Source organism: Dipteris shenzhenensis, chromosome 3, assembly GCF_047967505.1.
Source record: "Dipteris shenzhenensis isolate YYH24624 ecotype China chromosome 3, Dip_SZ_1.0, whole genome shotgun sequence".
In the NCBI taxonomy this organism is placed as follows: Eukaryota; Viridiplantae; Streptophyta; class Polypodiopsida; order Gleicheniales; family Dipteridaceae; genus Dipteris; species Dipteris shenzhenensis.
The window spans coordinates 38,823,901-38,840,094 of NC_141598.1; the positions used below are offsets into that span (position 1 = coordinate 38,823,901).

The 16,194-nt window shown below is 45.1% G+C and overlaps 1 protein-coding gene across 4 annotated transcripts; it reads left to right on the forward strand.

The window, feature by feature from the left end:
• The first annotated feature begins 662 nt into the window (after window positions 1-662).
• On the forward strand, window positions 663-15,980 carry LOC147903777 (uncharacterized). Of its 4 annotated transcripts, none has more exons than XM_087401162.1 (7): window positions 663-1,020; window positions 1,116-1,632; window positions 2,258-2,456; window positions 14,665-14,841; window positions 14,951-15,034; window positions 15,121-15,202; window positions 15,326-15,980. In XM_087401162.1, exons 2-7 carry the CDS (start codon window positions 1,295-1,297, stop codon window positions 15,757-15,759), a joined length of 1,314 nt encoding a protein of 437 aa, XP_087257288.1. In that variant the 5' UTR covers window positions 663-1,020; window positions 1,116-1,294; the 3' UTR covers window positions 15,760-15,980. The 4 variants fall into 4 exon arrangements, with proteins under 4 accessions (XP_087257288.1, XP_087257292.1, XP_087257299.1 ...); XM_087401166.1 differs by having other exon boundaries at window positions 663-981; XM_087401173.1 differs by having other exon boundaries at window positions 663-981; window positions 1,152-1,632.
• The last annotated feature ends 214 nt before the right edge of the window (window positions 15,981-16,194 follow it).

The following is a 16,194-nucleotide window of genomic DNA, read 5'->3' on the forward strand; positions in this document are numbered from 1 at the left end:
GGGAAATACAATTCACATACATCTGTCTTTGCTTTGTTTATATTGAAATGATTTTTTTCTCTTATAGCATGTAGATTTAGAGCCTGTCCCTATACCCACCCTATACCAGCTTGGTAATGGGGTAGTCACCATGGGATTCTCGAAGCTGCGCTACAACTAGCCACCAGTAGCTTCCTAATAAAATTTGGGGGGTGCTTGGGGGTACCCCAATTTGGAAAGGGGGGCATAAGGTATGTTTCCTGCAGTGGGAGGGTAGAGGGGCGAGCTCCACTGGTTTTGGCATACTTCTATGGGGACACCTTCCCTCCATCGGACCATCACCTCCCCTCCATCTGACACCCTCCAAAGAAGCTGCGCATCTTCGCTACTACCAAGACTATGGGGACATACTCTTAGGCCATCTACACATCGCCGACGCCCGCCAAAGTGAGAGAAGGCAATGGGTGGGATGTGTTTACACACGAGCGGGATGTGATAACACAAAAAAGGCAACAATCTGAAAATGGCATAAGTGGTTAAGGCCGTGGGGGTTTTCATTGAAGGACTCGAGTCGAGAATCGAGATCCTCGTTTCCTGCTGGGAGTCATAATGGGCACCAGCTTTGTTGTGCAACGTATGTTACTGCACCACGTGTGTGTACTGACGACGCCCGGTCCCCATGTTGGGCGGGTGTGTGTGTGTGTAATGGCCCTTATATTTCTCTCAAAACTATGATAACACGATGCCTTGATGATATGCCCTTGTAATAGATGATGAAATTTGTCTTTACTGAAGAGGAATCGTCATCATCACTTTACAGTGCGGTCCTCTCCTTTCAGGATGGGACTCGGGAGTGATACCCCCTGACTTCTCCTTCGCTGTTTCTATCGATTCGGATGGTCTTGACTCCTCAGGCAGTCGATTCACCGACGCTTTCATCTCATTTCAGTATTGGGCGGACTGAACTTCCCCCGATCTGCATCCCGGCTTTGCTGCATTTCTGTAATGGCCGCTCCTGGCACTTCTCAGCAACTTTTGAAGGTTAATTACGTCCTTGATTCTGTGAAATTTCCCACGTCGTTTGTTTCTGTCCTGCTAAATCCATCTTCGATTATTGTTTTTCATGGCGCCTGCAGAAGAAACCGTTCTGAGGTGCTATATTGTAATGTTAGGTTCAATGGCGACAGACGCAGCAGCGGACGCAGCCATTATGATGAAAGCGCACGTTTGGCGAGTGCTGCATGTTGCATTGCCTCGACTCGTCTAGAAATATATTTTATACTACTAGGAGCTTACTGGATACGGAGGTGTCAAGATGGAATTGAGGGGCAGAGATAATTTGATTCTGGAGGGATCATCGGTTCTGGAGACAGCTCTGGAATTTTCTGTTAGCTTGATGCCCGTGTGGGTACCTGTATTGATAGGTCTCATAGTGGTCTGGGCTTGGAAGCCAAGATGGGTGAGTTTATTGTTTTTGGGCTTGAGGAGCAGACCACGCTTACTTTGGACCAGTCCACCTGGGTTTGGAGCACGGAGAATTTGGCTAGCTATGACTGCTTTTACGGCATTCCACATGTTGTTGAAGGAATGTTGGCTGAAATTCGGAGCATGGAAATTGCCCAGAACGCAGCTTGTTCACTCGACAGAGAAAAGGTGGGGTTATGGTGGTCAGTCGAGTCCTGAAGCTTCTTTTCCTGGCGAAATCTGTATATGGTTGACTTATGATGGCTTATCAAGGAAATGATATGATGGATTGGATGTCATGGGTCAGTGGCTATGCGTGTTTGCCTAAGACAAGGAACTTCCAAAAGCTTTTCCTTTATCGAGGGGTTTCTTTTTCTTTCCACTGAACGGGAAATATAGGTTAGGGTCCTTGTATCCTGGGAGGATGGTGGTTATTATGAGCTCAATGCCCAAATGGGCTATTGTCAAAGTTGATACGGTTAGCTATTTGGAATCTGGATTAATGTTAAAGAGTGATTAGATTGGGGTGTTTGGTAGGTCTTCAATTATGACATGGGGTATTTAAATGTATCACAAGAGGCTCCACTCCCCCTCCCTATTTAATGCCCCTCCTCCCCTTTTTTACATCAATGCCCCCCATCCCCTCTCTCCTCTCGCACCCCCCACTTCTCCCCTCTCCCACTCACCTTCACTCCCTTGACTTCCCTCTCCTCTACTAATTATTGGAAGATTTTACTTTATCTTTTGTTTGAGCTAGTTTATACTATCTTATCATGGCGATTATAGTGGTTTTGTCACCTTGTTTGTTTTACAGTGGTGCAACTCCTTCACTGGAACATGTAGAATGTGAGACATCCAGTACTCCAAATTTGGCTCGGTCAGTTGTTGGAGATGAGGATGTGAGGGATCTTCAGCGCAGGCTGGAGCTCAAAGATGGCGGGTCACCTTGGGAGTTAATGATGAATAAAGAAGTTCCTGGCATGACTTACGAAGCATGGCGCCGTGATCCACAGGCAAGTTCCCGGAAACCCCCTGCCATGTCTTAAAACTTTGGGTGCAACGAGACATTTTCGTTTTTTCTTGTTGACAGACAGCTGGCATTGTGGTGGAGAGAGAGTAATGCATTGCCCTCTCAGTTTTAAGTTGCAAGTCTTATATAGATGCTGCTGCATTATGCTTACCTATTAATCAGATTCATTTTTCATATGCACATGTATGCAAGTGCAGAGTACATGTCCTCACGCTAATGCACATGACTCCCCACGTGCATGCATGCACCCACCTGCACACACAGGTACCTGCTGAACAATCTGTATCTACAGAACGTGCTGGGTCTCTGCCTGAGAAACAGATTGTTTGTTGGTCAGGGTGCCTTGTACTGTAATATATTTTAATTACACTTGGCCTTTTGTTCCTCTGCTGATGCTGTAGCTGAGAAAGCAGACTGCTCCTTCTAGGTTTGAAGGTTGGGCCAGGCAGGCTGATCCTATTCTCCCACTTCTGTCCTCCTACAACCTAGTATGGCCTCGATGGTCCTGATTTGGCTGCTTGAAAGCCCTTTTATCCTGCTTGCCTTGGCCTATGAGAGACAAAAAGAGCAAAGGACCGGGACAATGAGCTATTGCTGTACCAAGCATCCACTCCCTCAGCACACATCTGCGAGACGATTGACTGTGAGTTATAATGGCAATCCCTTACCCTTACTTTCTTCCATAGATTAATTCAGTACTTATTCTAAGTAGAAGTCAAGAATCGCAATGACCAGTGTCAGCTAGAATAGATGCACATCAAGGACAAAGCAGCCACTTGGTAGCTGAAGTGGATGTTGGATCAGCACGACAATCTGACACACTAGTCCATGGCACTGGTGTCCATCTTCTCAACTTTGTTGAGGTAAGCCATGGATTGACATAATGCTTCCCCTTCTAGAGGTATCATACCTGTTTCAGCCAGTAGGATGGGGTAGGGTAAACGCTTATGTAATGTTTCTATTCTTTCCCAATATTTCCTAGAGAGCCCGGGTGTCCAAGTGGGGCATATGTAAAGGATTACTGTCTGCACAAGCATGGTGTATAGAGACTCTCGCTCATTTCCCAATTCCACAGAGCTTTTAGACCTCCTAGAATCCTCCTTTCCACACATGCATTCCATTTTGTAGTTGTCTGTAAAATCTAGTCCTAGATATTTATATGTGTTGTCTGTTTCCAGAGGTACCCTTTCAAATGTGACGTCTAGTTGTTTGTTACGTGTCCTGAGCACCATTATCTTTGTCTCATCTATGTTGACCTGCATTCTAGAGTGTTTGCAGAATTCTCTCAGTGCATCCAGATGTATTTGCAGGCTCTCCTTGATCTTTGCGAAGAATACTACATCATCTGCATAGATGAGCATTAACAAAAATCAAAACACCTTTCTTATTGTGCATTCTCATCCACTCTTCCAACTCATTGATGAAAAGACTAGTGAGAGGGGGCAGCCTTGCTTAACCCCTATGTCACTCCTTATTGCAGGTGACACATCCACTAGGGGCTGTGCTAACTCAGCTAGAACCTTCTCGCAGGGTCGGTATGTGGCTTCTCTGAGTTCCAGAGGAAATTTAATCTTTTCCAATCTTTCCCACAGCCTCTTACGTGGCACAGTGTCGAACGCTTTCTTGAAATCTACAAAACAGCAGTACACAGCCTCTTTCTTACCTTCGGCTCCTTGAGTTGCAGCCCTTATGTCAACCAGATGATCAACCGTTGAGTGTTTGGGACGAAAGCCTGCTTGGGATGGCGCCCTCACTCCTTGTTCCTCCGCCCATTTGCTGATTTTTTGCTCAAGGATAGTGCCATATAACTTTGCCATTAGGCCGCTTACCGTTATTGTCTGATAATTCTTTGCCATCTTGCTATCTCCTCCCTTATGGATCGGTGCAATCCTACTAATCTGCTAATTTGATGGGAACCCTTCGTCTACAGCCATATTCATAAGTTTTGTAAGCATTTTCTTTGCGTTCTCACCTCCCCTATAACATCTCCGCTACTAGCCCTTGTGAGTCTGTAGCTTTCCCATTAGCTAGTTTTTAAAGGCCTTTTTCCATGTCTTCCTCGGTTATGATTCCATTTGTTGTTTTGATAGTATAGTTATGGTTGATCTTTTCTTCCCCATCTCTTCGTAGAGGCTTTTGACTAACCGTATCATGTCTTCCCATTGTGCCTCCCAGCTTGGGGTGCAATGGAAAAACTTTCTAGGATTTTGTTTCAGCTCCTCAAAGCTCTCAAGCTGTTTGCATTCTTGAGATATATTCCTTTTTGGGTGCCTTACCACCTGTTTATATGCTTGAGCTTTGTCCTCCTTCTCGTTTGTGCTTGCTGCTTCTAGGCTCCTTACAGTCCTGGTCGTACAAGTGATTACATGGCATCCCCACACTTCTTCCCTTGCTTTTAGCAAAGCATTTTTGGGCGGATGCGCATATCTGTTATGTATTTGCTCAATTTCTTGACATGTTGAAGGCGTTGGCCCTTGTGCCATTGCCACCTCTATCTCCCTTTCCTAAATAAATGCTTTTTTGTAGTCCATTCTTAACCTAGATGTGTGAGGGTTTTCTGTTTGTTTTACGGCATTGCTGGTCCCTATTATGCCTATAGAGATTGCTCTATGATCCGACTCAAGAGTCTCCTCCTCAATCCTGATGTAATCATTCATATGCTTTGCATGTGAGTTTGTGATCACATAGTCAACTGTGCTTGATCCTTGAGCTGTCTTGCATGTGTACCCTCCCTTGTTTTGAAAATTCGTTGTGCCATTGCATGTTTGTAACCCAAAGCATCCATACAATATGAGGAGTTATATTCCCATATATCAAGAGTGAGATCTTGGCTCTGACGGTCTTCTCCGAGTAGAGTAGTGATGGGTTGGACCTCTATCGTGCTTGCTTTGGTCAGCCTCTGCATCTTGTGTGGTGGCTCTGCTGCTCTGGGTCGTCTCTTTGTGCTGATCCATGCTGCCCTACTAGTATATCCCATTGTGTCCACTGGATGATTCAAATGAATAGAAGTTTGTGACATGTCGCTATGCTTGGTCTGTCTCTTGCTAACCCACTCTCGGCTAATCATCTGGATGACTCTAATACCAACCTTGATAGTAACTAACTAGGCAAGACCCATACCCTATGAAGAGATGTCACTGCTTGGAAGATGGCATCAAGCTGAAGTGGTGTCATAGCGAACTTTGCCTGTATGATCTGATTTTGGACCGAGGGCTTACTTTGGATCATCTTGGATTCCATAGTCACATGTAGCCTCTCAAATCTCTGCCATAGTCACATGAAAACGTGTTTTGTCCTGTCCAAATGCGATGAAACGTTTCATCACGAAACATTTCTAAACAGGACGAAATGCTTTGCACAAAACGCTGTTTCGCCCAAATCCTGAAATAACTTTTAAAACAAAAATTTTCCATTTTTTCAATGATTCAATGTTCATATATCTAGATTCTAGAATACATATGCTTTTCAATCCTTAAAGATTGATTTATCTGAAGTTGAAACTTGAGAATCAAGATTGAAAGCTTGAAATAAATTTGAAGGATGTGTTGGTGTTTTATATATCCTTTTTGGGTTTCTTGACTTATATTCCTCTTTGTTAACTCTAAACTTGAGTATAACATATCTTAGTAGCCAATAGCCTTGAATATATATATTATCATTTCAAAACCTATCCGGTTCGTCTGACAACACGAAACGAAACGAAACAAAACTTGTCGAAACGGTAAAATAGGCGAAACGTTTCTTGTGACTATGATCTTTGCCAATTGGTCACCGATAGGTCGCTCCCTCAGAAGGGTGCTGCATGCATGGCTGTTGGCCTCACAAGTTTGCCAAAGAGCCATCCTTTCGTCGGGGGGTCCTGGAAGTGTGCCTGAAAGCATTGTCACTCTAGGTTAGCCAGAGCTCCGTACCTCGTGTGAGTTGAGTTTTGGCTGCATTAGTCATTGTGAAAATTGGCCAGGAAAAAGGCCCTTAGATAGGTGTATGACTGCACGATCTCAACCGGCTACCCTCAGTAGGTGAAGTTGTGTCGAGGAAGCACTGCCCATGAGCTGTTGAAGATCGTAGCCTTTCTTTGCAAAACACCTCTAGGGCTGTCATCTGCGTATAGTGAAATCTGTATCATTAGATCAACAAGCAAGGATCCATGAAAGTTGTGATCTCATCAATGTAGAGCCCAAAGAGTGTCAGTGAGAGGTGGCATCCTGGCTTTACTCTGATCGTGCCCTCAATCCAATCTGATAGGCATCCAAGAGCCCGTACTCTTCCTTTGATTGACTTATATGGGCTTATCACCTCCTCGATCATATCCCCTAGGATGTATCTCTTAGAGTCTCCTAATCATGCAGGCCTGTGTGACTATCAAAGGCCCTTCGAGAGTCTACAAACCAAGTGAAGACTTTTTGGGATCCCGATTTTACATCCTTGATGATGGCCCGTGAGGTGAAAATATGATCAAGAGTGGAATGCTGTCTTCAGAAATCAGTCTGTCCCAAAGCTCGCTGCCCATGCCTCTCAGTGTAAGAGCTCATCTCTCTTTCTAGTACCGATCCATAGATCTTGGCCAGTGTGTGGCCAATCATGAGGATGGAGTAGTTCCGTGTGTCCATGGGGTCCCCTACCTTGTGTATCGGCACAATGATGGTGGTACTCAAAGTAGGAGGGAAGCCGTGGCATATTGCGTGGTTGAACATCTGCGCCAAAACCTCATGCCCATGTGCAAAGTGCTGAGTCCGTAGCCCCTCATGGTCTTGGGCTCCTCGATTGTGGAGCCGGCGCAGTGCAGCTTGCACATTCTATGCATTGAATAGGACGGATGTGTTGGGCCTAAGCAGAGACGACATGTCGTGTGGTGCCAAATTGGAACGTCATAGAGTGAGGTCACGTACATGTGCCAGATGCCTAGATCTGTGATGGGGATGGGTGGCTTACCCTCAGAGAGAAGTCCCCATCTAATAGTGGGATCCCCTCCTCAGAAAGAACTGATCACCTCATCCATCCTTTGTGTGAGCCTTCTTTTATCCTCTCCTAAGGCATCAGAAAATAACTCCTTCTTGGGGGCTGCTGTGCCTTTTTTGATCACATCTTTGCATTCTAGTATTGCGGTTTCCCCTTTGGTGATTTTCTATGTAAATTGCTGACCGTGCATTGTTGCCTGCAAAGATGCCAAATCTTTTCTGAGTTTTTCATTCTCAGATTTCAGTTCTTCCATTGCCTTGTTTGCCCCTTTTGGTGCTCTTTGCGTATCTCTTAGCTGTTGTAGTTTGGTCCCCATGGCTTGCATCTGGTTTTTAAGGCGGGTCTTTTCTGATTCCCATGTTGATCTCTCCTTCCCCCATTCATCCCTCTTGCTCTTCACCTTCCGTCGTTCGTCTTGCATCCATCCACCTTGCTTCTTTATCTCAGCAATTACATAGGCAACGTGCATAGTTATCAAACGTTTGGAGGTTCCAAACGTTTGGAGGTTCCAAACATTCGATAAGTTTGAAAAAATGAGGTGGAGTTTCCAAACGTTGGTTTTTTTAATATCATAATTTCAATTAAAAAAATGCTATGCTGCATATTTTGACATATATGTCATTATTATGCTGCATATTTTGACATATTGCCATTACAAATAATAATACATAGCTTACAAGCTAGAAATTTCATTTAAATTTAGAATTTTAAAGCAAAAACCAGTTACAAACTTACCACTGCCGAACCAGTCACATTTTGAGTTTTGACGCTCAAAGAGTTGAACTACAACGTTTGGAACTTGGGGCCTAGGCCCATAAATTGAAAACAACATTACAAAGCCAAATACGAAACCTTTTTCCTCAAAAAACAGCTTACAAATTAGAACTTGCTAGCTGCAAAATATGAAACTTGAAAGCGATAGTGTCCCCAAACATCAATGTCAAGGCTCGGAACTACTAACTAGCTACTAAATAGCTGGTAGCTAGTAGCTAGCATCTAAAAGCTAGAGCAGGCTGCAGCATGCAACCCTAGGGCCTGGAGAGCTGGAAACGTCACGACCTTGGAGGTAGAGCTGTTGCTTTCAACGCATGAGGTAAGGATGCCGTCGTGCGGGTATGGGCATCAAAACGGGCATGAAAAAAGAGGCAAAATCTTCATAGTTTAAGACTTAGGGTCTTTTTCAAATGTGGGGTTTTTCAAACTTGTGCATGCAAAGCAAAGTTTGATTGAAGTTTCCAAACGTCTTTTTTTCAAACGTTTCCAAACGTTTGGTAAATCAGTCAAACGCGTTTGATAGTAACTATGGCAATGTGTGCTTTCTCATTGAGCAATGCCACATCAGTGGCTTCCAAATGGTCAACCTTCTCAATCGGCACTAGACAAACCTTGTTGAGGTGGGTGATGACATCAGCAATACCTTTTGGTGGTGTCCCTGCTGTATATGTGGTCATGGCAGCTTCCAACGGTTGTTCCCCCAAGCATCTTCTACACACCCTTGTGTCCATCTAATGCATCCAATGTACACAATTGTACTTTCTCTGACAGTTCCCTTTTTATGGCATGATCAGAAACCTTGCTGTAGTGTGTTTTGTTTGCTGTTTTTACTGTTAGAAATCAGCCAACAGAGGGTACGCACAGCGGAAGACTGATAGAATAGCCCAGGAGCTCACACAGTGTTGTGTGGGGAGTGGAATCACAAACTTCTTAAACTTATGTGCATAGCATAGATGTGCAGACTCATCAATAGACAATGAACCAGCCAGATAGAGAAACCACCAAAATAATATATTTCCGTCCAAAGCTATGGACACAATACAAAAGAGAGAGAGATCAAGAGTCCCACCAATGGTGCGGTCGTCTGATCTTACCACAAGGTCCTTCTCCTATCTGCCGGCTATCTCTAGACTTGAGCCTGCGTGCTCCACCTCGAGTGTCTGTAGACTTTCTGTCCAGAATGATCTTCTCAACCTTGCTGGCCTGTGTGTCAGCCTAGGTAGGCAGCCCTCTGTGAGCTAAGTCTGCAGCTCCTCAGCCTAGTTTACCTCCTGGTCATAGGCCCAACTGGTGCTGCTCTGCTGCTCCTTCCTGCTGCCTGAAGTGCTGCTCCAGAAGATGAGAAATGGAGGCCCTCCTTTTATAGCCCCCAAGGGCTGCTGACCAGTATGGCGGATCAGACTAGTCTGTAAAATCCGACCAGGTTGGCTGGTCCAACCAGCCCTATAAAAGGGCTTTTGCCAGGCCCTTTTAGGGCTGTTGCTTCTGCCATTGTAGGAGCCTCTTGCAGGCGATTTTGCCTGCCCTCTGCCCCTCCTGCCTTTTGCAGCCCTCTGCAGGCACTCTCTGGCCCGCAAGGTCCGCAACAAATGAATAACTCTAGATAACCTGGACCACGAACTCTCACTGAGCTCTCAAGCAGGTACTCTTCTGGCTTCAATACATCTTGTCCATCACCTTCTAGCACTCTGTGTCCGAGATTTGAAGAAGCACCCACACTTCCTCTTTTGCCTTCGAAGAAGGCCAATCCCTTCCAATCTTGCATTACCTGAGACAAATGAAGAGTAGAGTCTCTCCATAGCATGCTATAAAGGCTCAAATGAAGAAGAACAAGTACATACCAGATCGTCGTACTGCCTATGTGCTTGCTCTGAAAGCAAACCATGCACCTCATCGAGGCACATACCAATAGCCTGTGTAATCCTGTATTGTTCCCTTCTGAAGTATAGCGTCCATTTGAACGTGAGACCCCAGGGTGTCAGTATCAACAATAGCCACACACCTGGAAGATACCAAGCACTCCATGCTGTCCTTCACCTTCACAAAGGCATTTGACTCCTCGTCGACCCACATCTCAATGTCAAACATCATCACTGTGGTTTCTAGGTTGGCATATCTGACCTCAGTAACACACGGAGATGTCAACAAGAACTCTTCAATTACCACATTTGCTTTGGCCTTTGTATCACCCTCTGAATCTGAGTCAAACTCCTTCCTTTTGTTTTTTTGATCCGCCTTCTTCTTTCTATAGTCCTTCGCAAAATGACCTGGCGTGTCACAATAGAAGCACTTCTTCTTCTGCTTCCTCTTGGAAGTATCCTCGTCATCAGAGTCGTCTTTCTTGGACTTGCCACCATTAGGCTTGCCCTTTCCTTTGCCAGTGTAATCCTTTGCCAGCAACGCCTTGTCATCCTTGTCGTTGTTGTAGAGTTTCTCCCTAGCTTCTTCCTGTAGCAGTAATGCACCCAACTCCTCAAAAGTCAGAGGTTTGGTCCTCTGTCCTGTTGTCACGGTCGTAACAAAGCTTTTGAAACTTCGAGGTAGCCTCCTCAGTACCATCAAGGCCAAATGGCACGAATCCACCTTCTGACCAACTGATGCCGGTTGATCCCTCACCACCTTGACCTTCGTGAGGTGGTTATGTACCGAATCTCCCTCATTCATATCAAGGTTGTAGAGCTGATGTTGAAGAAGCAAGATCCGGGATGTGTTGTCTGTCTCATACAGATCCTTCAAAGTGACCCATGCCTCTACTGATGTCTCGGCCATCTATATGTGAGGAAGCACGGAGTCCGCCGTAGTTCCCATGATCAATGCCAGGGCATGGGCATATCTGTCTTCCCAAGCTTCGAGCTCCTCTCTGTCTACTGCCATGAGTATATCTCCCTGTCTGTCCATTATGTCCTTTAGCTTCGCCTCCACTCCCATTGTCAATTTCCACAATTTCCGAGCCACTAAATGACTTTGGATTTTCACCTTCCAGATCGGGTAATTTGACCCATCTAGTTTCCGAGACTCTCCAAAGTTAGGGACAATGAAAGAAGAAATCTAGGGAAGGAGGAAGGGAGAGCAGGGGCTGAAGAGGTTGACATCTCTGCTGCTGAACCACACAGCAAAGTCGATTAAACTCAATCTTTAGTAGACCAGAACTGTGAACGCACCTGACTGAACCTGAGTCACCCTCCTTCTCGCAAGGGCACAGTCCTCCAGTCGTGGAAGTCGATTCCTAAGAGCTTCTGAATCAGGGTCGTCCTTCTGCAAGGTCCTTGTCTTCAGGTTCCCACACCTGTGAGCCTCCTACTTGGGCCTTGATACCATGTTAGAAATCACCCAACAAAGGGTACACACAGCAGAAGACTGATAGAATAGCCCAGGAGCTCACACAGTGTGGTGTGGAGAGTGGAATCTCAAACTTCTTGAACTTATGTGCATAGCATAGAAGTGCAGACTCATCAATAGACAATGAACCAGCCAGATAGAGAAACTACCAAAATAATATATTTCTGTCCAAAGCTATGGACACAATACAAAAGAGAGATAGATCGAGAGTCCCACCAATGGTGTGGTCCTCTGATCTTACCACAAGGTCCTTCTCCTATTTGCTGGCTATCTCTAGACTCGAGCCTGCGTGCTCCACCGTGAGCGCCTGTAGACTTTCTGTCTAGAATGATCTTCTCAACCTTGCTGCCCTGCGTGTCAGCCTAGGTAGGCAGCCCTCTGTGAGCTAAGTCTGTAGCTCCTCAGCCCAGTTCACTTCCTGGTCATAGGCCCAACTGGTGCTGCTCTGCTGCTCCTTCCTGCTCTTTGAAGTGCTGCTCCAGAAGATGAGAAATGAGGGCCTGGAGGCCCTCCTTTTATTTCCCCCAAGGGCTGCTGACCAGTCTGGCTGACCAGGCTGGTCTGTAAAACCCGACCAGGTTGGCTGGTCCAACCAGCCCTATAAAAGGGCTTTTGCCAGGTCCTTTTTGGGCTGTTGCTTCTGCTGTTGTAGGAACCTCTTGCAGGCCTTTTTGCCTGCCCTCTGCCCCTCCTGCCTTTTGCAGCCCTCTGCAGGCTCTCTCTGGCCCGCCATGCTGCGCCATATCCAGGGCCTGTTGTAGGTTGCTTTCCTGCCCATGAACCCCACCACCTGGCTTGCCACACAGGTGCCTTTCTTTTGGGAATACGCTGCCATCTGGTGCTGCTCCAAATATTCTTCTGCCAGGGCTGATCCAAGCTGAGCAGCCATAGCCGACTTTCCGTCCATAAGCTCCATTTGTTGCAGCCCTCCCATGGCTCCTCCGGGTACCTCTCTTTTCTTCATTCTTTGATTCCTGCTCACATGGCAGACATTACCCTGCCCATGTGTCAGTCTCTCAAGACCTAGGTTCACCCCCCCCATGCTCTCCCCATATGGGGGCTTACAGATGGGGAGGTGACCTTTCCAACATTTACCTCCTAATGGGTCCTTTAAGCAGAGAGAGAGAGAGAGAGAGAGAGAGAGAGAGAGAGAGAGAGAGAGAGAGAGAGGTTCAGGCTGAAAAGGGGAGTCCCCTTTTTACTGCATCGTATTTTGGTTGCTGTTTTTACGTCCTATTGGGCCCTTTAAGTAGAGAGAGAGAGAGAGAGAGAGAGAGAGAGAGAGGTTCAGGCTGAAAGGGGGAGCAGGGATCATGCAGTAGAATAGGGAGATAAGGTGTCAGTTAAATAGGTGGAGTGGAGGTGGGGCTCTAATAGTCCTTGGCTCTTCATGCAAAGCTAGCAAATGTTGTGCAAACTGCCAATGTTTGCATCAAACGAATCTGACTTAATCAGTGAACTCTTTATGAAGTCACTAAGCTATTCCACCTAGAGAATGACACGCTATTCCATTCCATGTTGAGAGAGAGATGTTCAGGCTGAAAGGGGGAGTGCCCTTTTTACTGCACGATCAGAGACCTTGCTGCAGTGTTTTTTGTTTGCTGTTTTTATGTACTATTCGGCCCTTTAGAAGAGAGAGAGAGAGAGAGAGAGAGAGAGAGAGACGTTCAGGCTGAAAGGGGGAGCAGGGAGCCTGAAGTAGAACAGGGAGGTAAGGTATCAGTTAAATAGGTGGAGTGGAGGTGGGGCTCTAATAGTCCATGGCTCTTCGTGCAAAGCTAGCAAAGGTTGTGTAAACTGCTTAATCAGTGAACTCTTCATGAAGGGATGTTAACCCATTTCCAGGGTTAACATATTGGCCATCCATGCCAGATTCCAGCTAGGCGTATGTGCACATTTTGAACTATAGTTGTATTACATTTAGGTGTGCGTATGTCATATGGTTTGGACCATAGGGTAGGAGGATTAGATCCACCTCCACATCATATTGGCTGCAATCCATTAGGCCTCTCATTGTATGACACATGGCATAGAGGTTACCCTCTTCTATTTATATATTGAGAGCATAGTGGGAGGAGTCCTCATTCCAATAGCCCTAGTTTGGAGTCCGCTTGTGTCTGTTTGCATGAGTGTGTACATAGATGGGTCCTCATTGCTTTCTAGGAACATGCCAGCATTGTGCTCTTTCTTTTGTGTGAGAGGCTTTGGGATTTGCATGTGCTTGTAGCGTTTGGTTGAGTTTTTGCTGTTTTTCAGTTTGTGATGTTCAGCCTTCTACATGACTTCTATTGCGACATGGACACTCGGTGTTGTTTCTAGGCTATACAACAAACTAAGCCATTCCACCTTGAGAAGGACATGCTAAGCCATTCCACATTGAGAATGCCATGCATCTTGTCAATGCAGCACACTCTGTGTGCAAGTGATTTATTGGTACAAACGTTGAGCTTGGTGTTACACTAATGAGATAGGCATGTTCCCAGTTAGCGAGACTGGGATTGTGTTGACAATTTGAGGGAACTTGCTTGAATGATGAATCCATTTTCGTAATTGTTTGTGTCTGATTGTACTGACTTCAAATGATTTTCTTTTTTCACCTTTACTATGCCTTTTACTTCTGAAGAAACTTTTGACTACATACTATGCCTTTAATTACTGAGAAATCTGAAATTTGTGTGTGGATTGTTGCTGAAGTCGACGGATAAGGGTTTCGGTCTAAGTTCCTACTATCTCAGGATAAAATTAAGTTTGTTGCGCTATTGTGGGATGAAATTAGGTTTTTTATCTATGTGACTTGAGCTGTTGTCCTGCATCACTAGGTTTGTCTGCCTTTCAAATGTAAACAGAAGCTTTGATCTTAGGGCAAATAACTAGGACTTCTGTTTGCAACTTCCTAGTGGCACTTGTCAGTAAATCAGAAGATTTCACTTGAGGATTAGTCTTTCATCTTAAGGGGTTGTGTGTAGTTCTGAGCAGACAGAGTTTCTCACTGGTTGTCTTGTTCATTTTTCAAAATTTCAGGTTGTAGCTTTTTTAATGTGAGGAGGTCTCAAGTGTACTAAAGAAGATCAAAATCTTTGAGTTGGCTTACGGTAATATAGCTTCATGTTATGTTGCAGGGGGGCCCTACAGAGTACAGGAGCTGCACGGTGTTTGAAGATGCCACCCCAGAGATGGTGAAGGATTTCTTTTGGGATGATGAATTTCGGTCTGAGTGGGATAGTATGATTATATACTCGAAGTCATTAGAAGAATGTACAGAGACAGGGGCAGAAATTGTCCATTGGACCAGAAAGGTGACCGCATTCAATCTGAATTTACCTGGAAACTTTTTCATTATCGTCTGGTGATGTGCATTCTGACTACTTACAAATTCTGTGTCTGATGCTGCTGCAACTGCCATAGTATCCCTTTTTCTGTAGTGACCGGGAATATCTTATTGGTCGGAGGATATATGAGTCAGGAAGCACATACTTCTGTATAACGAAGGTGCTACTTTGCAGAACTCGGTTTTAGATGGTTTAATTGTATCCCTCAATGTGCATTAACAAACTTGCCGTTGATTGCAAATGCAGGCTGTACCCTATACTGCCGTCCCCACACGAAAGAAATTTAGAAGAGTTGATAAATACTACTCGAGCTGGTGTATTAGAGCAGGTTGTGGCTCATCCCGTGCTTTGAAATAGCCATGGGGCTTTTTGATATTCAATGGATTTGCATTGTTTTATTCGACCTTGGCTGTGGCTTGGGGTAAAAATCTGATTTTTTTCCTGCCTGCAGCTGCATCTGCAAAGGGCAATGGTCAATTGACTGCATGTGAGGTGACCTTTTTTCATTGTGAAGATATGGGCATCCCAAGGGATATTGCTAAATTTGGTGTTCGACAAGGGATGTGGGGTTGTGTCAAGAGAATGGAGCCTGGGCTTAGGAAGTATCAAGCTCTTCGCAAGTCTTCAGAACTGCTGTCTCACAGTGCGCTCATGGCGCAAATTGTCACAAGAGTACCTGCCAATTATTTTGAGGATTCTACTGTACCTGTTCTGGATGAACTCTCAAACCCTGATTCTGGAAGGAGGGGGCATCCAGATTTTTTGAAGTGGTTTATTGTTGGTGGGGCTGTTGTCCTTGCTTTTGGGCTGGATAGGGGGGTGGTGGGGAGAGTCTTAGTGTCTGGTGTTGCAAAAGGGCTCAGTAAGCTTGGACATAGATCTTAATTCTTCTGAGTCCATTTTACAAGCTTATCCTGTTTTCCCCAGTTGATGATCTCAAAGAGCAGTGCAGGAGAGGGTTAATGATGCGGTAGAGTTCCTTTTTCTACTGGAGAGGGTTAGCTGGAAATTCTGCTGGATGACTGATCATTCAGGCTGCAACTGAAAAATACAAATTTTACATGTCTACAATGGTCAATTCATTTAAAGAAAAGTATTATTTTTATTAGTATGGATGGTTTTTTATGTATCAGTCTGCTCATGTTGTTTGATGGTACAAATCCAAGGAAAATGGTTGTGCTTCATGTTTGGCTGGGCAATCTATTGAAGAGAACTATAATCAAGCATTAGCCTTCCATTGACAAACCCAACATCCTTTTGCCAGTATGTCCCTATTGATGGTTTAATGCAATTCAGGATGTGTGAAGGGCATCAACGATC